This window comes from Artemia sp. Qi Xiang Cuo, chromosome 21, assembly GCF_049724085.1.
Source record: "Artemia sp. Qi Xiang Cuo chromosome 21, ASM4972408v1, whole genome shotgun sequence".
Lineage (NCBI taxonomy): Eukaryota > Metazoa > Arthropoda > Branchiopoda > Anostraca > Artemiidae > Artemia > Artemia sp. Qi Xiang Cuo.
The window spans coordinates 9,050,495-9,076,157 of NC_142814.1; the positions used below are offsets into that span (position 1 = coordinate 9,050,495).

The window sequence follows — 25,663 nt, forward strand, 5'->3', positions numbered from 1 at the left end:
GAAATTCAAAATGAACTTTGAAAAATCAAGAAAATGTAACTGTGACAAGGTAAACCACAACCAAACACTACTGAAATATTCCAACTCTTGCATTTCAACGAAAGAAATTCAAAATGAACTTTGAAAAATCAAGAAAATGTAACTGTGACAAGGTAAACCACAACCAAACACTACTGAAATATTCCAACTCTTGCATTTCAACGAAAGAAATTCAAAATGAACTTTGAAAAATCAAGAAAATGTAACTGTGACAAGGTAAACCACAACCAAACACTACTGAAATATTCCAACTCTTGCATTTCAACGAAAGAAATTCAAAATGAACTTTGAAAAATCAAGAAAATGTAACTGTGACAAGGTAAACCACAACCAAACACTACTGAAATATTCCAACTCTTGCATTTCAACGAAAGAAATTCAAAATGAACTTTGAAAAATCAAGAAAATGTAACTGTGACAAGGTAAACCACAACCAAACACTACTGAAATATTCCAACTCTTGCATTTCAACGAAAGAAATTCAAAATGAACTTTGAAAAATCAAGAAAATGTAACTGTGACAAGGTAAACCACAACCAAACACTACTGAAATATTCCAACTCTTGCATTTCAACGAAAGAAATTCAAAATGAACTTTGAAAAATCAAGAAAATGTAACTGTGACAAGGTAAACCACAACCAAACACTACTGAAATATTCCAACTCTTGCATTTCAACGAAAGAAATTCAAAATGAACTTTGAAAAATCAAGAAAATGTAACTGTGACAAGGTAAACCACAACCAAACACTACTGAAATATTCCAACTCTTGCATTTCAACGAAAGAAATTCAAAATGAACTTTGAAAAATCAAGAAAATGTAACTGTGACAAGGTAAACCACAACCAAACACTACTGAAATATTCCAACTCTTGCATTTCAACGAAAGAAATTCAAAATGAACTTTGAAAAATCAAGAAAATGTAACTGTGACAAGGTAAACCACAACCAAACACTACTGAAATATTCCAACTCTTGCATTTCAGCGAAAGAAATTCAAAATGAACTTTGAAAAATCAAGAAAATGTAACTGTGACAAGGTAAACCACAACCAAACACTACTGAAATATTCCAACTCTTGCATTTCAACGAAAGAAATTCAAAATGAACTTTGAAAAATCAAGAAAATGTAACTGTGACAAGGTAAACCACAACCAAACACTACTGAAATATTCCAACTCTTGCATTTCAACGAAAGAAATTCAAAATGAACTTTGAAAAATCAAGAAAATGTAACTGTGACAAGGTAAACCACAACCAAACACTACTGAAATATTCCAACTCTTGCATTTCAGCGAAAGAAATTCAAAATGAACTTTGAAAAATCAAGAAAATGTAACTGTGACAAGGTAAACCACAACCAAACACTACTGAAATATTCCAACTCTTGCATTTCAACGAAAGAAATTCAAAATGAACTTTGAACAATCAAGAAAATGTAACTGTGACAAGGTAAACCACAACCAAACACTACTGAACTATTCCAACTCTTGCATTTCAGCGAAAGACATTCAAAATGAACTTTGAAAAAATCAACAAAATGTAACTGTGACAAGGTAGACCACAACCAAACACTACTGAAATATTCCAACTCTTCCATTTCAATGAAAGAAATTCAAAATGAACTTTGAAAAATCGCGGTAACCATGCCATGCTCTACACACATACCAACAATATATTTTTGTTTTTTTTTTGTTTTTTACATTTTCACAATGGGTTCCCCATCGAGTTAATGTCCATCGCTTATCATTCAGGTCTTGACAAATAAAAGCCCTGATAGTTGGACCCTAACGCTTCAATCTGAACACTGACTAAGACCCCAATTCTGAGCTAGTGAATTTCAACCATTCAGGCTGGTGGACTAAGATCCCAATTCTGAGCTAGTGAATTTCCACCGTTCAGGCTGGTGGACTAAGACCCCAATTCTGAGCTATTGAATTTCCACTGTTCAGGCTAGTGGATGAAACTTGTAGCAATTCACCTCCTGGAAAATTCCCTCCCCATGGAAAATTCTCCTTTTGGAAAATCCCCTTCAGTGAACTCAAAATTTGGTACTTACGTGTTACCCCCCCGACAACACTCAAGGACTGAAGTTAAGTTAATCCTAATTGAATATCCTAAAACATGATAAAAATATAATACTTTAGTAACCAAAAGATTCAAACGCTCCCTGAGCTAGTGAATTTCAACCATTCAGGCTGGTGGACTAAGACCCCAAGTCTGAGCTAGTGGATTTCAACCATTCAGGCTGGTGGACTAAGACCCCAATTCTGAGCTATTGAATTTCCACCGTTCAGGCTAGTGGACGAAACTTGTAGCAATTCACCTCCTGGAAAATTCCCTCCCTATGGAAAATTCTCCTTGTGGAAAATCCCCTGCAGTGAACTCAAAATTTGGTACTTACGTGTTACCCTCGACAACACTCAAGGAATGAAGTTAAGTTAATCCTAATCTAATATCCTAAAACATGATAAAAATATAATAATTTAGTAACCAAAAGATTCAAACGCTCCCAAAGATATACACATAGCCCAATTAGACACACACGACCCCTATAACTTTGGGGAAATTGAGCATTGAATGGAGCTTAGTTGCCACTTCAGTTTTTTGGTCGCTTAAACAGGGCACTAAAACTTAGTCCCAGCTTCCACTCTCGCTTTAGAACTTATTCACGGATATCTAAAACCGTTAACGGTTAGACTGTTGCCCTAGCGGTAACCATGCCATGCTCTACACACATACCAACAATATATTTTTGTTTTTTCCATTTTCACAATGGGTTCACAATCGAGTTCATGTCCATCGATTAGCATTCAGGTCTTGACAAATAAAAGCCCTGATAGTCGGACCCCAACGCTCCAATCTGAACACTGACTAAGACCTCAATTCTGAGCTAGTGAATTTCAACCATTCAGGCTGGTGGACTAAGACCCCAATTCTGAGATAGTGAATTTCCACCGTTCAGGCTGGTGGACTAAGACCCAAATTCTGAGCTATTGAATTTCCATCGTTCAGGCTAGTGGACGAAACTTGTAGCAATTCACCTCCTGGAAAATTCCCTCCCCATGGAAAATTCTCCTTGTGAAAAATCCCCTGCAGTGAACTCAAAATTTGGTACTTACGTGTTACTCCCGACAACACTCAAGGAATGAAGTTAAGTTAATCCTGATCGAATATCCTAAAATATGATAAAAATATAATACTTTAGTAACCAAAAGATTCAAACGCTCCCAAAGAGATACACATAGCCCAAAGAGACACACATGACCCCTATAACTTTGGGGAAATTGAGCATTGAATGGAGCTTAGTTGCCCCTTCAGTTTTTTGGTCGCTTAAACAGGGCACTTGAACTTTTAACCCTCTCCCCGGATTCACCCCTGTCAGTAAGTGGCAAGGGGCTGGGTTGAGGAGCGTAATTTCCTATGGGACAGAGGGGACAACTGCCTCTCTCAGACCAAATTTTCACCCCAGACCTCATTTTTCCCCCTCCTCCCCCCCCCACCCCAACTGAAATTTAGTTTCTTCCAAAATGTTTTCAAAACTAAGAAAAGAAACTAGAGTATTTCACTTAAAAAAAATCTATCAAACGTTATTGTCATTGATCAAACAGTCAATTAATCAAATAATACCAAAGATTAAACGACCACAGAGTAACTTCGATAATACCGGGTTTGGTATGGTTGGTATCGGAGTCCTTTGGGGGGTGTGATAGGGGATCTCACAACACTGTTCAAATAGAACTTGTGTATTATAACGATCATCGACCTCATGTAACTGAATCCCACGCTTCTGAACTCCTCCATGCAACTGAACCCCTCGTGCTATTGAACCTCCCATGCAACTTGACCCCATTTAACTAATCCCCGTGTAACTGAATCCGTATGTAACTGAGATCTTTTCGCAAAAAATTCGCAAATCTCGTAAACTATAGAAGTAATTACCCTTTTCAACATTAATTACCCCTTTTTTGCAAATGCTCGCATATCTCATTACCCCTTTTTGTATATACAAAAAATAATTGCATTACAACGAAACAAGACACGCTGGTTTTATAATACGGGTTTAATTAATTACGTAAATCTCATGACAAAGAAAGAAATCGCTTGAGTCCTCTCGCAATAGCAAACCAAACCAGATTATACCCACTTAACCAGATCAAAAAATGACAGTCACACTAGCTTGATTAGTAATTGGACTTTCAGTCCTACATTCACGGGTTTCTGCAAAGTGCTATGGACTTCATTGAAAAAATACCAGTTAAAAAAATAAATCAACATGTATTATACTCATTCCTCTTGGCAAAAAGGTGTAATGACCTATTCTTAACCATTGCAATACCTTTACGCAAATATCTTTTCGCAAAAAATTCGCAAATCTCGTAAACTAAAGAAGTAATTACCCTTTTCAACATTAATTACCCCTTTTTTGCAAATGCTTGCATATCCCATTACCCCTTTTTGCAATGGTTAATCAAACATCTCCGATTGTAAAAGCATTAAAAAATTAACTTTGAAACTGCGTCATGACCTGTAGGCCGCAAATAAAACAGGATGGAACATAAAGTCGTAGAAATGGAATGCCATCTGAGGGAGCTCTGAATCTCTTTGAAAAGGTGTAGAGCTTCTATAGAAGTATTACCTAGATGCGAGGGGCTACTCACACTCTTTGAAAAGGTGTAGAGCTTCTATAGAAGTATTACCTAGATGCGAGGGGCTACTCACACTCTTTGAAAAGGTGTAGAGCTTCTATAGAAATGTTTTCCTATAGGTCTGGTAGAATTCAATATAAGCAAGATAGAACATCTAATGCTGACCGAAGTTTATTTATATGGAGAATATTTACTTTTCCAGCAAAACACAGCTGTTCCTCCTGCTTAAATTTGCTTAATGATATCACATATCTAGCATACATAGTGTCCCATTCAAGACATAGTCTACAGCCAGCAGTTATTTCCACAGCCACATTGGGTACTCGTATATCATTGCTACTGATGCTGTCAGTTACATCATTAATCTCCAATAATGTAAATGCAACACTCATTTTTTTTTTCTCCACTAATATCTTTTCAAAAAAAACTATTATCTTTTAATTCAATTCTTTTACTAATATGAATTGTAAAGAAACACATTAATTTTATTCAAATCCTAATCACCAATCAAGTTATACTAGATCCTCTTGGCAAAGAGTGTGATGACCTGTAACTACTAGAAAAACTGGAAGGAACATAAATGCTCAGAATATCATAGGAAGGAACATAAAGGACTAGAATAAAATAGGAAGGAACATAAAGAACCAGAATATCATAGGAAGGAACGTAAAGACCCAGAATAAAATAGGAAGGAACGTAAAGGCCCAGAATAACGTTGAAATTCCTATAGCTTCGCGCAAACTAGTACTTTGCTTACTACTAACACTTATTATTCCTGAATAAGATTTAAACAGTTTTTTTTCATTAGGCTGTTTTTTTAGCCCATTTTTAGTTTTCACATATTAAAAGGGCTGGAAGTGGGGTGCACAAAGGGAGGGGATGTACACCTCCAGTGAAGGGTTTTTGAATATGGGGATTAGAATGGTGCCCTTTTTATGCTTCACAGACTTTTCACTCAAGAAATGGAGCCAAAATCACCATGTTTGTTCCTCCAATATGCCACTTTACAATGGTATTGCCAACGCCAATTCTTTTAAAAGTACCTAGATACGAGTAGTAGCTTTTCAACGGGCCGTTGATATCGGTATTGTCAAGACCGATTTTTTAAAAAGTACCTGGATACGAGTAGTAGCTTTTCAACGGGCCGTTGATATCGGTATTGTCAAGATCTATTTTTTTTTTTTAAGTACCTAGATACGAGTAGTAGCTTTTCAACGGGCCGTTGATATCGGTGTTGCCAAGACCATTTTTTTTAAAGTACCCAGATACGAGTCAAGGCCAAGTCAAGGCCAAGGCCGAGTCGAGTCAAAACGATATTGATATCGTTTTTGTCAAGGCCAATTTTTTTAAAAACTACCTAGATACGAGTAGTAGCTTTTCAACGGGCCGTTGATATCGGCATTGTCAAGACCGATTTTTAAAAAGTACCTAGATACGAGTAGTAACTTTTCAACGGGCCGTTGATATCGGTATTGCCAAGACCAATTTTTTTTTTTTTTTAAGTACATAGATACGAGTTGTAGCTTTTCAACGGGCCATCTCCCTATGATATTGCGGTAGCCTAGTAGTCTTGCCAAAAAAAAAAAAAAAAAAGATACATAGCAATGCTACCCACGCAAAAAAATATTCTCCTTGTTTTTCAGACGGGAGGGGGGCTTAAAACCTCTACGTTGGTTTGCTTAGACTTACATGCTTTGTATAAATTCATCTTGACAGCGCCATTGTAAAGTTGTACATGACACCAAAAGCGGGGCGTTGCACGTCATTTAAGGAGTGTAGGCTTGGAAGCATAAACAATGTACTGTTGAAATTTCCCTAGTCAAAAATTCTTAATCAGAATCTTAGAATACACCTTATGAATAGTCTCCCTCCTAGCCCCCTTAGTCGGTGAAAATTGTAAAAAAAAAATTGAAAAAACTGCACTACGAAAAAAGGTTTTTACTTAAATTCAAAGCTGACTTAGGAATAATAAGCGCAATTTATGTTCATTTCTCCAGTAATCGTTCATCACGAAAACAAATTTTAAGAGAAACTTTTAAGAAAATCACGCTATTTCCATCAGAAAAAGTGTTTTTTTTATTAATAGAAGTAAGAATTACTGACCTTCAAACTTTCATGCAATTTTGCCCCCCATGTATCCTGAATGCAATGTGCTGGCCATAGCTGCTGTTCAAATGGCGGAGATCCAGAAAAGGTGATAGTGTCAAACGATTTCGCCTCATCTCCTTTAATCTTAAAACAAAACAAAATGATTCCCTAATCACAATAATCACTTAACGAAAATCCATGTAAGAAAAACGAATGAACGAATCAAAAAAATTAAAGCCCAATGATTTACCAGGTAACGACATAAAAACGATTAAAATGCATTGGCCAAAGCCGTTGTCCAAATGGGGGAAGTCCAGAAAAGGTGGTTGTCTCATACAATTTGGCTACATTTCTTCTAACCATACACCTGAAAACCTCACAAAAGTGCACAAGAAAAAATCACATCTAATTAACAATATGCTAGTCCTCAATACCTTAGGCCTACCATAAAAAAAAAACAAAAAAAACAAAAAAAAAAACGACGAAACAAGAAAAATCTACAATAGGCAAACGGGTAAATTTATGGTTTTTCCCGGGAATACAGGTAAACGTCTATATAATAAAAGTATATATTATATTATTACTTTCAAAAATCAATCTTTTAGTTTAATACTCATTAAAGAACCCCCCCCCCCCCCCCCCCCGCAGTGGGAAACGCCGTAAAGGTGAGTGAGCTAGAATAATGAATAGCTAGAAGCTATGAAATGAAAAAAAATGATGGAGTATTGTGTCGCAGACAATTATTTTTTATAAGAAAATTTAAGACGGTATAGTATTGCAGCAAGATGGGAGGGTGGGTATTTGTGTGATAAAGATTATTTATCGAAGGAGGGGGGCACACCTTTAGTGGTGCATCAATGAAATACGACAGGGGGTCAGTCTTTTGCTGAATCAATGCAAGTTGAAGAAAGCTTTAAGAATACTCCAATTTAATAAAACTAAAAAATAAAAAAAACATGTATAACACGAAAATGTAGGCAATACAAAAAACAACAAATAAAGAGAAAAAGAAGCCACCTTATGGCACAAAAGCGATAAAGTGACTGAACACTAAATCACAAATGAAACAACCATTCAAAAATGTGATTCTGCAAGAAGTTTATCCGTCTCCACAGATGTCTGGGTACTAATTCGACTTGTATTAACATGACCAATCAATGATGAAAACTAATATATATCCACAGTATCTCTGTTTAAAGCGAGGTCTTTATATACATAAATACATACATATAGACTTTTTAAAATAAATTCTTCGACTTGGCTATTCTAAATTTAATTTAAAATAAATAAGAAAATTCAGAAACTGACAAACTAAACATAATCCAAGGCTAAAAAGAGAAATAAATGTCTTTTAATAATATCTTTTTTAACATTCTCTTGCAAAATTCCATATTTTGCAATAAAGCTCATAGCAAGATATGGAGTTCTGCTAGAGGGTGTAAAAAAGATATTCGTAGTACGAAATTAAGTTCGTAGTACACACTCAATTGTTCCATTTGGCTTTTCAATTATTCATACTAGAGAGGTTTTCGAAGTAACACTTAATCTTTTCACTGATACTACCTGTTTTTAAAGTAATCTTAAATGATGAACATGATGAAAAACGGGCTTAAATTTACCGTTTGGATTTTGAAGTTTAACCATTATTTTTTGAAAGTAACGTTAAAGAATTTAGGCAATATCTAAGTTTCTTAAAGGAAAACATAGATAATTGCCAATGGATTGGACAATTGAAAAAATATTTAAAAATGAAAACATATTTGAAAACAAACATATTGTAAATGAAAATATATTTTAAAACAGTTGAAAATGAAAACATATTTGAAAACAATTGAAAATGAAAACATATTTTGCCCCCTGGGCCCATTTGACGTCTATTCATACCTGAAAACCACGGCCTTCTAGAATGGTTCTTCAGGTTGTTTTAAAATTATCAAGTTTTCAGGTAAGCCCCACATTTTGCAAAGTGCTGCCAATTGAAACCATGGAAATAAATAACCGAAACTACTTAGTTAAATTTGAAAGGGCTTTTCGTCCGTAAGAATTCAAACATCAAGAAACAGACAACAACACCTTCAAAGGAAAGGTACATATTCTTAAGCTGTTTGATGCCATATTTTTGAGCTAATTTTTTGGTGGTTTTAGACTCGCGTTTCTTTTTTTTTTAAACTACCAAAAGCTACACAACTTAGTTACAAATTGAATTCCCAGCCGATTCTACCTCACCACTTCAAACAATGCCTATGTTTTCACTGTCTTTGGTACAAGTAAAATAAAGTAAAGCAAATTTAAGTAAAATAAAATAAATTCTAAAACAGCTTGAAGTTAGACTTTAAACAGTTTTAAAAACCTTGTTTTCAGTCTGCTATTTAAGGTTGCGCTAATAACACTTATTTAGTACATGTGCCACCTGAAACCTCTTTACTAAGACTAATTAGAAAAATAAATAGCAAAGATAGGTTTATTAGAAAGACGAATACAGACGGAGGCACAAGGGAGTTTATAGACCGAACTACCTTTCCGTTGATGATTAAAATAATAATACTACTATTACTATTACTACTACTAACAACTCACTGCATCACCAAGCCGCCTGACACCAACACAGCTACACATGCTCTTCCTCCATCCCAATGTATTCAAAGCCCCCTCTTTACACCCTCCCAAAAGGTTCCCAATTCCCTTAAATTTTCCCTTACAACATCCTCTCACCTTCTACGGGGACGACCTGCTTTTGGTTTGGCCCTAGACGGTTGGCCGACAAGGACTATCTTTGGCTGCTGTGATCAGATCTTTAGCTTAAGACAGGTTCTAGAATATCGCTTCAAACATTAGCAGGAGACAATCCAAATCTTTATCGATTTCATCACGACTTTTGACTCTGTCCACCGGGACGCCATATGGGTTGCAATGAGGGAGGAAGGAGTCCTTTGAGAAGATTATCAGAATACTGAAGTCATACTACGATAGAACCAAGGCCCAAGTTAGAGTTGATAGTGAGTTTTGGATCTGGTCCTGATTGAGGAGTGTGTGCGTCAAGGATGCGTTCTGTCACCAATATTATTCAACTTCATCATTGATTGGATTGTCGTGGCCATTGACAAGTATAAAGGCGTTGAAGTAAGCCCGTCTTTCTCTATCACAGATCTTTATTACGCTGATGATGTGGATATACTTGCTGAGTCTGTTACAGATGCCCAGTCCATGATTAATGAAGTAGCAAGCAGAGCACTTTTGACTGGCCTCCAAATAAGCCTACCGAAGACAAAAACAATACAGACAGCTGGGATGGATGACTCCCCTGTGACCCTAAATTGTAGTCAAATCGAGACCGTTCAGTCGTTTAAATACCTTGGCTCAATGATAAATGCAACTGGGGAATCATCAGAGGAGATCCGGAATCGCATATCCTCAGCACGGAACGTCTTTCTGCATTTAAAGAACTCGCTGTGAAAGCGCAGAGAAATCTCTCCACACACAAAGCTCCGAATCTAAGAAGCTATGGTACTCTCTGTCCTTCTCTATGGGTGTGAAACTCGGTCACTGGAAGCAGCAGAAGAGTCAAACTTGGGCGTATTCCATCACAAATGCCTGCAATATGTACTAGGCATTCACCTCTCAGACAGAGTTTCGAACGAAGAGATCAGTAGAATAGGTGGGGATCACCCACTTGTCTCTGATGCTGTAGAAATGAGGCGTCTGAGGTGGTTTGGCCACACCATGCGGAGATCAGAAGACCATATTGCCAAAAAATACCTCAAATGTCTTCCACTACCAGTATGGAAGAAGTAAGCAGGAGGACAGAAGAAAACATGGCTTGCGACAGTCAAGGTTGACCTAGAGTCTATTGGGCGTTTGCAAAAATTTGGGCGACGATGGGATCTTCACTGGCTTGAAATTATGGAGCCTACCACCCTCGAGCGAAATCTCTGGAAAGAATAAGGTCGTCGTCTTCTGGGCGCCACGATGAGCCTGGATGCGGCTTAAAGGTACAACAAGTACAAGTAAGTAAGTACTATCTTTGGCAATCTGTCATCCTTCGCCTGCAGAGCGTGTTCAACCTTTATCTTGTTATTAAATTAAAAAAACACGTTTTTTCAACTGAAAGTAAGGAGCAACATTAAAACTTAAAAAGAACAGAAATAATCACGTATATTAGTGGGATAGCCCCTCCTCAACGCATCGCTCTTTACGCTAAAGTTTGACTCTTTTTCACAACTCTAATTTTTAAAACAATAAAAAACTTTAGCGTAAAGAGCGTGGAGTTGAGGAGGGGCGACTCCCCCAATATATGTAATAATTTCTGTTTGTTTTAAGTTTTAATGTTGCTCCTTACTTTCAGTTGAAAAAACTTGTTTCTTTAATATAATATCTGATCGTTAAAAAAGATGTCTGGCTCCACTTCCACGGGAGAATTTCCCTCCCCACCGAATTATCCACTGGACAATTAAATCCTGGCGAAAACTTACCCCGGACAATTACCCTCAATATTTCCACACGTAAAATTGAATCGGTAAAAAGAAAGCAAGACATATAAAGAAATTTCGTATAGAAATTCTGGGAAATTCCCCCATTGTACTATTTCCTCTGAAAAGATCATCCCCTGGAAACTTCCCTCTCCTTTAAAATTTCTCCCCGTGCAAAATCTCCCCAGCTGAACATCCATCCTCCCCATCCTAAACATGTATGCATGCTTCCCAATAACAAATAGTATATGTAAACAATGGGCAAATGTTATAATTTAAAGACCTTTCCCCAGGGACTGTGGGAGGTCTCGTTATCTCCAAAGACATAGTTATTGGGCCCTTCAACTATGCTGAACATACTAGCTATCTCAAATTTTCGATTGGACGATTTTGGGAAAAAGTGGCGTGGGAGGGGACCTAGTTGCCCTTCAAGTTTTTGGTCACTTAAAAAGGGCATTAGAACTTCTTATTCCCGTTAGAATGAGCCCCCTCCTGACATTCTAGGCCTACTGGATCGATACGATCACCCCAGGGAAAAAAACCCAAAAAAAAAAAATTAACACGCATCCGTCATCTTTCTTCTGGAAAAAATTACAAAATTCCACAATTTTGTAGATAGGAGCTTAGAACCTCTACACTGCGGTTCTTTGATACGCCGAATCTGATGGTGTGATTTTTATTAAAATTCTATGACTTTTAGGGGGTCTTTCCTCCTTCTTTCGAAAATCAGACAAATTTTCTCAGGCACGTACCTTTTGATGGGTAAGACTAAACTTAATGAAACTTATATATTTGGAATCAGCATAATAAGCCAACTCTTTTGATCTATCTATTGGTTTTAAAATTCCGTTTCATAGAGTTTCGGTTACTATTGAGCCGGGTCGCTCCTTACTTACAGTTCGTTACCACGAATTGTTTGACAAACCTAGAAAGGCGAATTGAGCCACATTTTTCGTACAGCTTACTGTTTGAGATATGGTCAGTCAGTTGGGTACCCAAAACAATCCCTTCGCAATTTCTCTGGGAAACATCTAACAAATCCTTGTCCGTTTTTCGGAGGTATCCTTCTCCGTAAAAAAAATATAATAACGGATGAAACCTTTAGTTCAGACACTGAAAAAAAAAAAATAATGACACTCTCTCAATAAAAGGTTTTACCCACAATTGTATATTTTCAGGTTATCGTAGGTATATCCAGTGGGGCAAATTGATGAAAACAAGGGGAAGGGCAAAATGTATTTTTTTTACCTAGGGGGAGGGGGCAAATTTTTTTCACTTTTATCAGTGAAAATACCAAAGAATGCATTTTTACAAAAATACCAACAGCACATTTTTTTTTAATCTGGGGGGACACAAACAATATAGGAGACATATGCCCCCCCTATTAACACCACTGAGTATACCAAGGTAAAAAAGATATAAAAAAAAAATACCTTGCTGGATTCGTCAACTGGCCATAGTTTGACGTTATCTATGAATGAAATGTGGTTTTTGGGATGCCAGTCCATTGTATAGAACACATGATCAAACGGGACATTTTCAATCATTCTGTTAATGGGTTCCAATACCTTAAACGAGAAAAAACAGGTTATAGACTAAGTGTAATAAATGGGTTGGATCGGTTCCGATACTTTAAAATAAAAACAGACACAATGGGTTTAAATACTTTACATTACAAATAAATATACTAATAAATCCTTAAAATGCTTTGACTCTCACAGACACAATCTGCTTGGCTTTACTCTAATTAGCCATGGCTCTCACGTTTTATTCACATTCACCAAGTTGATTTTAATTCAAAAAATCAAGAAGAGATATTCTATATAAATATATATATATATATATATATATATATATATATATATATATATATATATATATATATATATATATATATATATATATATATATATTTCGAAAATTGATCTACTGATCTATAGACAAGCCCATGACTTTAATTTATTAAATGAAATCTAAAGATAACTACTTCATAGAATTAATAATAAAACAAACAGCACCTGGTGGTCCCGGGTCGGAAGCTCCCACCGGGAAAATCCTCACCAGCAAAGTTTTTTTTAAGCCAGTTATATTTAATTAATACATATGTTAAATCGTTAAAATAATATTTAGAAATACTTTAACCATATGAAGAAATTAATTATACACAATAATTTGGAATTACTTCAAAATAATAAATACCTTGCATTATGAAATATTTTCTAATTTAAAGCCATAATAAAAAAAAGTTGGCACTTATGTATTATACCGCCAACACTCAAGACGTGAAGTTAGGTTAATCCTAGTGAAAAATTCCAAAAGATGATGAAAATATATACTTTAGAAACAAATTTGGGCTATATATTTGCACATTAGGGGGGTGACTGGGGGTAAAGTATCGTGGGTCTACATACAAAATGTGTTGGCTGTAATTATTCTGCATATTATGATGTAAGAATTGTTTTCGAACTTCATTCTGTCCAAATACTTTACCCGCTAATGTACAAATGTATAGCCCAAATTATATAATTCTAGTGTATTCTGTCACCCAGCACTTGTTTTCCATTGAGCGTAAGCTAATTTTATCTTATTACAGACAGATAAAACCGGTTTGTTCTCGAGTTCTACACAGCGTAAACTTAAGTGTTGACGGCATAATACATAAGTACCAAAAACCTTTATATTTAGCGTAATTAAAAAAAAAGTTTACGGAAAACTGTTTCAAAACAGTTCAAGTAAAACATAATGGTAAGTTGCACAATCTACTCAGCTCAGATATACTGCATGACTTACCACCTAAATGTAGCCTACTCTTCTCCGCAAAGACAGCTGGGCCTGAACCAGGCTGCCTAAAAAAATAAGAAAAAACCGTTGGGGTGCCAATCACTAAAAAGTAATTGATTGATACTGAAGAATCCCAAATTTGGGTTCATTTGACTAGCTTTAAGCCAATTTGCACCAATAAAATTCTGTAGGAAGGAATTTTTTTTTCAAGAAGCGAAATTTGGCGACGATAATCGTTCCAATAGCGTAAAGTACTATTTTTTAACTGGATCATCGAAGTGATGTTCGGTGGACCGACTATGAAGTCTTCAAAATGTATAAGTAGAGGAGGGGGTGCCAGTCGTGACGGGAGTCCATATATGGGCATAGACCCACGTGGTTTCATGGTTTTTGTCAGTGAGAATAAAAAAACAGGAACTTTGTCACATTGATGTCTGTTTTCATGAATAGTTATGTGTTTTGGTCGATTTATTTGATGTTTTTCATGGATGGATATGGATGATTTATGGTTTTTGTCAGTGAGAATTTGAAAAACAGGAACTTTCTCACATTTATGTCTGTTTTTATGGTTTTTGTCAGTGAGAATGAAAAAACAGGAACTTTGTCACATTTATGTCTGTTTTCTTGGATGGTTATGTGTGTTGGTCAATTTATTTGATGTTTTTCATGGATGTCAACAGCAATTTATGGTTTTTGTCAGTGAGAATGGAAAAACAGGAACTTTCTCACATTAATGTCTGTTTTTATGGTTTTTGTCAGTGAGAATGAAAAAACAGGAACTTTGTCAAATTTATGACATGCTCGACGTGAATTCTATGAGATTGTTTGGATAACCTAACCTGAGAACTTGATTTACATAATCGCTAGGGGAAATTATTGATTCACGAAGGGGAGAATTAAGAAACATTATGGCTTCTTTAATCTTAGGCCTGAGGGATAAACGTTCTTTAGGTCAGAGAGAAAAATTAATATTATATTTTTAAATAGGGCTTCATTGATCTTTAGTGTCAGGAATTATAATTGACATCACTTGTTATCTTGGAATTATGCGGGAGTCTAAAGAGATAGAAATTCTATTTTTTAATACTGCTTCACGGAGCTTTAAGTCGGAGAGATAAATTGATATTCTAACGAAACCCTAATAGTTTAGCTAGGAAAATTTATGAGATGAAGAGATTAACGTAGGAAAGGGTTTCCTAGAAATTTGAAATGCGTTAGCGCAGAGATGCCAAACAAAAGGAACACGCTGAAATTACGTTTAGGGATTATTTGGGCGAAACCGTTTTATCCATTTTATGGGATTATTTCGGCGAAACAGTTAGAGACATTTTGAAAGAAGATTTTAGGAAAGGTTTTAGAAGAGAATTTGAGGGTGAAACTCTGTGGTCGTTATAATACACAAGTTCCATTTGAACAGTGTTGTGAGGTCCTCTACCCCAACCCCAAAGGGTTCCGATCCCCCACCACAACCCCGAAGGAAGCCCCCGGTACTCAAAGGTCCCCCAAGCTCCCATAGAGCCCCAGCCCCCCAAACGCCCTCCTCAGACCCTCAAAGGCCCTCCTCTGGTCCTCAAAGGCCCCCCGGGCTCCCAAAGAGCCACCGGCGCCCCCAAAGGCCCACCCAGACCCCCAAAGGCCATCCCCGGGCCCCCCAAAGGCCCATCGAGCTCCCAAAGGACCAACAGGGTCCCAAAGGCCCTCCACCTGTCCCCCAATGTCTCCCCCGGCGCCCCCGGTCCCCCCCCGCCCCCCAAGCCCCTCCCCTCCCCCCCCAAGGGCCCACCGGCGCCCAAAGGCCCAATCGGTCCTCAAGTGTCCCCCCGACACCCAAAGGCCCCCCCGGTACCCCAAAGGCCCTCCCCCGGTCCCCCCAGGTCCCCCGGGCCCGCGAAGCGCCGCCGGGATGCGCCGTGGGCCAGGAAAGCGCCGCAGGATGTGCCGCAAGGATGCGCCGCGGGTCAGGAAAGCGCCGCGGGGGACGCGGCGCTGGGAAGCACTGCCGGAAAGTACTGCGGGATGCGCCACAGGGATGCGCCGCAAAAAAAAAGTAAAATCACAAATATAACTTTCGAATTGTTACCCCCCCCACGTCCTCCTCCGATCTCCCCCGGCCGGCTCCGGGGCCGCCCAGGGCCTTCGGGCTCTCCACGGGCCCCCCGCCCCCCCCCCGGTCCCCCCCCCACCCTCCCGGGGCCCCCCCAAAGAGTCCCCTCTCCATTTTTTTGAATACTTTTTTATGGCTTTATTATATCCTTTCTGAACAAGTTCCATTCATAATGTCATTCCTAAACCCATTTTACAACCTCAAAGAGTCCCCTCACCAATTCATAAATACTTTCTTGAATTTTTTAACATGGTATTTTTCTAACCTTTTTACGTATCTTAAAATGACATGAAATATGCTTACGGCTCTACCAATCGTACTCTGTGCTTGTTCATGGACACGACGCGGCTTTTCCACTGGTACTCTATGGCAGGTTATCGACACTACCGAGTTTATTGCATGCATTAAATCAGTATTTTTTACGCAGTTGAAGGATCAACATACATTTCATATCTGTAAAAAGTGAAGATGAATTATTCGACGAAAGTATGTGCACATGAAAAAATCATTGTCATGTTGAACGCTGACAAGGAGAAATACCTGAACTAAGAAACGAGTGCAAGCGGTAACACTATTGGAAATGTATGCATGCGTTGTCATGACAGCGAGAAGTTAGATTTCTTTGGACTATCGAAATCATTCAAAATTGCTCAAGGTGGATATGCGAGAGTGAGAGCACCAGAGATGATAGTGCTAAAGGAGAATGCCAACTTAAAAATAATTGTCGATGATCGGGAACAACTTCTAGCTAATGGTTCTGGTAGCACGATACCTATTGATAAATCCTATTCCCATCGTTCTGGTATTACTATTCAAATGAAAGCAAAGAAGAAAAGAAAGGCCTACTGCTGCACTAGTGTAATAAATCATATCATGTCTACCTGCCAGAACTGCTATCTATGTAAAAATAATGTGAGAATAGACAGTGAAATCCCAGGCAGAATAAAAAGGACATTAGCAGACAATATCATCAATGAATATAAAGATGAATTGACGGAAAGTGAAGCGCAAGTGTACTAATAATGTATAATAATGTATTTAACATATTTTTTTATCAATATTCTACGTGTCCTTATTTCATTAAAAATATCTTATGCATTATTTTGTTAAGTGTTCACTATTTTTAGGGTATGCTAGAACGTCAAACGTTCAGAATATCTATTAAAAAGGTCAGAGATGTAAGAAAAAGAATTTTAGAGATAATGATACTACTAGCAGGCTCAATGTTTCATAGAAGATAGAAAAGTTCAAGATCTCTTCTGAATTTTACCAAAGAACACAATTCAATTCTAATTTCACCAGAGAAAATAAAAAACTTCCACTTAAGTTCTTTATTTCACAAAGACATAAAGAATTTAAAGTTCACTTCTAAATTTTTCCGTAGAAGATAGGAAAAGTTATACTATGATAGTGATTATTTTCCATGGATATAAAAAGTTTCACTTTAATTCTAAATTTTCTTAAATTCAAGTCCAACGTTTCTCGAAGAGTCAAATTTAAAGTTCTATTCCAAATATTTTCCCCGGAACAAGAAAAGTCCCAAGACATAAAAAATTTAAAGTTCACTTCTAAATTTTTCCTTAGAAGATAGGAAAAGTTATACTATGATTGTGATTATTTTATATTAATATAAAAAATTTCACTTTAATTATAAATTTTCTTAAATTCAGTTCTGACCATTCTCAAAGAGATTAAAAAATTTAAAGTTCTATTCCATATATTTCCCCTGAAGAAGAAAAGTTCAACTTCGATTCTGAATTTTCTCAATGAAAATGAAATAAGTTATTGATGAATTATATTTTACCAAAATAATATAAATTTACCACTTCAATTCGGATTTTCCTCAAAGATATGAAAAAATTTATAATATTGTTCCAAATTTTTCTTAGAAGATAAAAAAGATCAAGTTCTAATCTGAATTTTACCAAAGAATACAATTCAATTCCAATTTCTACAGAAGAAATAAAAATCTCCCACTACAGTTTTAAGTTTACCAAGACATTAAAAAATTTATATTTCAGTTCTAAATTTTTCCATAGAAGATAGGAATAGTTAAACTTTTTTTATGATTATTATCTATGAAAATAAAAAGTTTCACTTTAATTCTAAACTTTCTTAAATTCAGTTCCGACCTTTCTCAAAGAGATGAAAAAATTTAAAGTTCTGTTCAATATATTTTCTCGGAAGAAGAAAAGTTCAACTTCGATTCTGAATTTTCTCATTGAAAATGAAATAAGTTATTGATCAATTCTATTTTCCCAAAATAATATAAAAATTTTCCACTTCACTTCAGATTTTTCTCAGAGATGAAAAATTTAAAATACTATTCCAAATTTTTCATAGAAGATAGAAAAGTTCAAGTTCTCTTCTGAATTTTACTAACAAACACAATTCAATTCTAATTTCTCCAGAGAAAATAAAAAGCTTCCACTTCAGTTTTAAGTTCACCAAGACATAAGAAATTTAAAGTTCTGTTCTAAATTTTTCTGTAGAAAATAGGAAAAGTTATACTATGTTAGTGATTATTTTCCATGAAGATAAAAAGTTTCACTTTAATTGTAAATTTTCTTAAATTCAGTTCCGACTTTTCACATAGAGATGAAAAAAATTTAAAGTTCTGTTCCAAATTTTTCATAGAATATTGGAAAAGTTATACTTTGATCGTGAATTTTCAAGTTCTCTTCTGAATTTTATCAAAGAACACACATCAATTCTAATTTCTCCAGAGAAAACAAAAATCTTCCACTTCACTTCATTATTTCACAAAGACATAAAGAAATTTAAAGTTCAATTCTAATTTTTCGGTGGTAGATGGAAAAAGTAATACCATACTTGTGAATATTTTCACGGAATATAAAAAGTTCTAGTTCAATTTAAAATTTTCTCAACGAAGTCAAGGAAAGTTCAAGTTCTCTTCTGAATTTTCTCAATGAAAAAGAAATTAGTCATTGATCATTTCTATTTTTTTCCAAATAATATAAAAATTTCCCACTTTAGTTCAGATCTGTCTCGAAGAAATGAAAAATTTAAATACTGTTCCAAATTTTTCACAGAAGATAAGAAAGTTCAAGTTTTCTTCGGAATTTTAACAAAGAACACACTTCAAGTTGCAGTTCTCCAGGGAAAATAAAAATCTTAAGCTTCAGTCCTTTATTTCACAGACACAAAAAAATTTAAAGTTCAATTCTAATTTTTTGGAGGAAGATAGAAAATGTAATATCATCCGTGTGAATATTTTCCTGGCAGATAAAAATTTCGAGTTCAATTTAAAATTTTCTCAACGAAGTGAAGAAAAGTTCAAGTTTTCTTCTGAACTTTACCAAAGAACACTCTTCAATTCTAATTTCTCCAGAGAAAACAAAAATCTTCCACTTCAGTTCTTTATTTCACAAAAACATAAAGAAATTTAAAGTTCAATTCTAATTTTTCGGTGGAAGATAGAAAAAGTAATACCATACTTGTGAATATTTTCACGGAAGATAAAAAGTTCTAGTTCAATTTAAAATTTTCTCAACGAAGTTGAGGAAAGTTCAAGTTCTCTTCTGAACTTTACCAAAGAACACTTCAATTCTAATTTCTCCAGAGAAAACAAAAATCTTCCACTTCAGTTCTTTATTTCACAAAAACATAAAGAAATTTAAAGTTAAATTCTAAATTTTTCGGTGGGAGATAGAAAAATTAATACAATACTCGTGATTATTTTCACAGAAGATAAAAATTTATAGTCCAATTTTAAATTTTTTCAATGAAGTGAAGAAAAGTTCATGTTCTTTACTGAATTTTACCAAAGAACACAATTCAATTCTAATTTCTACAGAGAAAATAAAAATCTTCTACTTAAGTTCTTTATTTCACAAATACATAATTAAATTTAAAGTTAAATTATAAATTTTTCGGTGGAAGATAGAAAAAGTAATAACATACTTGTGAATATTTTCACGGAAGATAAAAAGTTCTAGTTCAATTTAAAATTTTCTCAACAAAGTTAAGGAAAGTTAAAGTTCTCTTCTGAACTTTACCAAAGAACACACTTCAAGTATAATTTCTACAGAGAAAACAGAAATCTTCCACTTCAGTTCTTTATTTCACAAAGACATAAAGAAATTTAAAGTTCAATTCTAAATTTTTCGGTGGGAGATAGAAAAATTAATACCATACTTGTGATTATTTTCAAGGACGATAAAAAGTTCTAGTCCAATTTTAAATTTTCCCAATGAAGTGAAGAAAAGTTCATGTTCTTTACTGAATTTTACCAAAGAACACAATTCAATTCTAATTTCTACAGAGAAAATAAAAATCTTCCACTTAAGTTCTTTATTTCACAAAGACATAATGACATTTAAAGTTCAATTCTAAATTTTTCGGTGGAAGATAGAAAAAGTAATACCATACTTGTGAATATTTTCCCGGAAGATAAAAAGTTCTAGTTCAACTTAAAATTTTCTCAACAAAGTGAAGAAAAGTTCAAGTTCTCTTCTGAATTTTACTAAAGAACACAATTCATTTCTAATTTCACCAGAGAAAATAAAAATCTTCCACTTCAGTTCTTTATTTCACAAATGACATAAAGAAATTTAAAGTTCAATTCTAAATTTTTCCGTGGAAGATAGAAAAAGTAATATCATACTTATGAATATTTTCCCGGAAGATAAAAAGTTATAGTTCAATTTAAAATTTTCTCAACGAAGTGAAGAAAAGTTCAAGTTCTCTTCTGAACTTTACCAAAGAACACACTTCGATTCTAATTTCTCCAGAGAAAATAAAAATCTTCTACTTCAGTTTTTAGTTCCCCAAAGAAATAAAGAAATTTAAAGTTCTATTCTAAATTTTTAGATGGAAGATAGAAAAAGTAATACTATGACAGTGATTGTTTTCCATGAAGATCAAAAGTTTCACTTTATTTATAATTTCTCTTAAATTCAGTTCTGATTTTTCTCAGAGATGAAAAATTTAAAGTTCATTTATAAATTTTTCTCTAGAAGATAGGAAAAGTTATAATACGATTGTGATTATTTTTCAGTGAAGATAAAAAGTTTCAATTTAATTCTACTTTTCTTAAGTTCACTTTCAGATTTTTTGCAGAGATGAAAAATTTAAAGTTCGGTTCCATATTTTGCATAGGATATAGGCAAAGTTTGACAGTCTTGTTAATGTTAATAATTAGTATACTGCCACGATATGTGATTATTCTTTGTACAGTAGTATAGCATGATGAAATTTCACTCTTATGAACTTTCATAAAGAAGTAAAAAAAAGAAGTAACAAGAATGAAATTTAAAAATGAAAATGAAAAAAAGCGTCAACATAGTTTCATACTTCAAGCATGACAAAAAAAATTCAAAGATATATTTTAAATTTTACCAAAGAACATAATTCAATTATAATTTCTCCAGAGAAAATAAAAAGTTTCCACGTCAGTTTTAAGTTCACCAAGACATAAAAAATTTAAAGTTCAGTTATAAATTTTTCCATATAAGATAAGAAAAGTTAGAAGATGATTTTGATTATTTTCATGAAAATAAAAAGTTTCACTTTAATTCTAAATTTTCTTTAATTCAATTCCGACCTTTCTCAAAGAGATGAAAAAATTTAAAGTTCTGTTCCAAATATTTTTCCGGAAGTAGAAAAGTTCAATTTCGATTCTGAATTTTCTCAATGAAAATGAAATAAGTTATTTATCAATTATATTTTCCTAAAATATTATAAAATTTTTCACTTCAGTTCAGATTTTTCTCAGCGATGAAAAAATTTAAAACATTGTTCCAAATTTTTCATAGAAGATATTAAAAGTTATACTTTTATTGTGAATATTCTTCATGAAGATATGCAACTCCACTTTAATTCTGAGTTTTCTCGAAGAAGTGCAAAATGTACAAGTTCTCTTCTGAATTTTCTTAGAGAAGAGAAAAAAGTTAGCTCAATTCTGAAATTTACCATTGAAAATGAAAAAGCTTCCATTTCAGTTCCTAATTTCTCAAAGACATAAAAAATTTAAAGTTCAATTCTAAATTTTTCCATAGAAGATAGGAATGGCTATACTATGATTGTGACTATTTACCATGAAGATAAAAAGTTTCGCTTTATTTCTAATTTTTCTTAAATTCAGTTCATTCATCTAACCACCAAAAACAATAGGTTAGGTTAGGTATAAATAAATATTAATTAATAATTAGAAACATTTCTCCATGTTTAAGTTAGGTTAGGTTAGGTAAACTTATCACGAGCGCTCATGATAAGCTAACCTAACCTAACTTAAACATGGTAAAAAGATTAAATTAGGTTAGATTAGGCTAGATTAAGTTAGGTTAGGTTAAGTTAGGTTAGGTTAGCCTACGTACGCGCGCGTATCCCGCGGCGCTTTCCTGACCCGCGGCGCATCCCTGCGGCACATCCTGCGGCGCTTTCCTGGCCCACGGCGCATCCCGGCGGCGCTTCTCTGGCCCGGGGGACCTTTGGGGACCGGGGGTCTGGGTGGGCCTTTGGGGGCGCCGGTGGCTCTTTGGGAGCCCGGGGGGCCTTTGAGGACCGGGGGGTGGGCCTTTGGGGTCCGGGGTGCCCTTTGAGGGTCCGGGGGCCTTTTGAGGACCAGAGGAGGGCCTTTGAGGGTCTGAGGAGGGCGTTTGGGGGGCTGGGGCTCTATGGGAGCTTGGGGGACCTTTGAGTACCGGGGGCTTCCTTCGGGGTTGTGGTGGGGGATCGGAACCCTGTGGGGTTGGGGTAGAGGACCTCACAACACTGTTCAAATGGAACTTGTGTATTATAACGACCACAGAGTTTCACCCTCAAATTCTCTTCTAAAACGTTTCCTAAAATCTTCTTTTAAAATGTCTCTAACGGTTTCGCCGAAATAATTCCATAAAATGGATAAAACGGTTTCGCCCAAATAATCCCTAAAAGTAATTTCATCGTGTTCCTTTTGTTTGACATCTCTGCGCTAACGCATTTCAAATTTCTAGGAAACCCTTTCCTACGTTAATCTTTTCATCTCATAAATTTTCCTAGCTAAACTATTAGGGTTTCGTTAGAATATCAATTTATCTCTCCGACTTAAAGCTCCGTGAAGCCGTATTTAAAAATAGAATTTCTATCTCTTTAGACTCTCGCATAATTCCAAGATAACAAGTGATGTCATTTATAACTCCTGACACTAAAGATCAATGAAGCCCTATTTAAAAATAGAATATTAATTTTTCTCTCTGACCTAAAGAAAGTTTATCCCTCAGGCCTAAGATTAAAGAAGCCATAATGTTTCTTAATTCTCCCCTTCGTGAATCAATAATTTCCCCTAGCGATTATGTAAATCAAGTTCTCAGGTTAGGTTATCCAAACAATCTCATACCATTCGCGTCGAGCATGTCATAAATTTGACAAAGTTCCTGTTTTTTCATTCTCACTGACAAAAACCATAAAAACAAACATTAATGTGAGAAAGTTCCTGTTTTTTCCATTCTCACTGACAAAAACCATAAATTGCTGTTGACATCCATGAAAAACATCAAATAAATTGACCAACACACATAACCATCCAAGAAAACAGACATAAATGTGACAAAGTTCCTGTTTTTTAATTATCACTGACAAAAACCATAAAAACAGACATAAATGTGAGAAAGTTCCTCTTTTTCAAATTCTCACTGAAAAAAGCCATAAATCATCCATAACCATCCATGAAAAACATCAAATAAATCGACCAACACACATAACCATCCAAGAAAACAGACATAAATGTGACAAAGTTCCTGTTTTTTTCATTCTCACTGACAAAAACCATAAACCACGTGGTTCTATGCCCATATATGGACTCCCGTCACGACTGGCACCCCCTCCTCTACTTGTATAATTTGTAATACTCGTTGAAATGGAAGAATTGAGAATTTGAATAGGATTAAGACATCCTAGAATTAAGAAACATAGAACTAAGCATAAGACCTTGAGAAAAATCTATTAGATATATATGGGTTACAGGGCTCAAAGTTAAGAAAGAGCAAAACTGAATTTTTTTCTAAGAATTGTGAAGTTTTCTTTTGAGACCCATTTTTTATCGCTGCCAAAATCAATTCATTTTTTCTTGAAACTGTCCATATTGTCTGAAATTATAATTATAGGAATTGTTGAATAGTTTGAAATTGTTCTTGAACCCCCGAACCGTGTTTTCTTGTATATGTCTTTGAGGGTCACCTATGATACAGATATAGGTTATGAAAACCCATATTAAGAAAAAACACAATCTAACTTTTTTGAGAATTCTGACGCTTTTTTTCTCTTAGAACCCCATAATCTTAAAGATACAAGTGAAATTTTATGTTGTGATATTTAGAAATTGTTTTATTTTATTGTTGATTTAAATTGTTCTTGAACCCAAGAACCCTGCTCCCTTGTATCCATCCTTGAGAACCCCCTACAAGATAGGGATAGGCTAAGGGGCCCTACAAACTACTATTTCTGCTACTACTAGCAACTCACCACAACGCCAAGCAGCCAGAGGCCAACACAAATACGCACGCTCCTCCTCCATCACAATCTATTAAAAGCCCCCCTCTTTACACCTTCCTTGGGAGTTCCCCTTTCCCTTAATTTTTTCTTACGAAATCGTCCCACCCCAACCGAGGACGACCTCTTTCCGTTTAGCCCTAGAAGGTTCGCCGAAAAGGGCAATCTTTGGCAACTTGTTATCCTTCATCGGCAGAACATGCCCTAGCCATATCAACCTTTCTCTCATTATAGCCATATAAAGCGGGATTGTACCATACTTTTCGTATATCCTAATGTTGGAAATACCGTCAGTCAGTCGGGGACCCATAGCAATCCGTAGGGAATTTCTCTGGAAAACATCTAGCAAATCTTCATCCGCTTTTCGGAGCGCCCTTGCTTCAGAACCATATTTGACCACTGTCCACTGTATATATATATATATATATATATATATATATATATATATATATATATATATATATATATATATATATATATATATATATATATATATATATATATATATATATATATATATATATATATATATATATATATATATATATATATATATATATATATATATATATATATATATATATATATATATATATATATATATATATATATATATATATATATATATATATATATATATATATATATATATATATATATATATATATATATATATATATATATATATATATATATATATATGTATTAGGTATATAATATAATAATAAAAAAAAAAAAAAAAAAAAAAATAAAAAAAAAAAAAAAACTGTCGTCCTAATCCAGCAATTGAGACAAATGTGCACTTGAACGAGGCTCTCACCTTACACATCCATCCAACTACCTAGGATAAAACAGTATACCCAAACCATCAACCAATATATTTATATATATATATATATATATATATATATATATATATATATATATATATATATATATATATATATATATATATATATATATATATATATATATACATATATGAAAGGGGTTGTCCCTCCTCAACGCCTCGCTCTTTACGCTAAAGTTTGACTTTCTCACAACTC

At 34.9% G+C, this 25,663-nt stretch overlaps 1 protein-coding gene across 1 annotated transcript in view; it reads right to left on the bottom strand.

Annotated features, from left to right (window-relative positions):
- Positions 1–6,752: 6,752 nt before the first annotated feature.
- Naam (Nicotinamide amidase) overlaps positions 6,753–25,663 on the bottom strand; it is a 102,751-nt gene continuing 83,840 nt past the window's right edge. Inside the window, exons 5-6 of the mRNA XM_089106725.1 lie at positions 12,676–12,810; positions 6,753–6,920 (exon numbers count right to left, since the gene is read on the bottom strand). Coding sequence (XP_088962851.1) covers positions 6,768–6,920; positions 12,676–12,810 — 288 coding nt within the window. The 3' untranslated portion in view covers positions 6,753–6,767. The remainder of the gene's footprint in view (positions 6,921–12,675; positions 12,811–25,663) is intronic.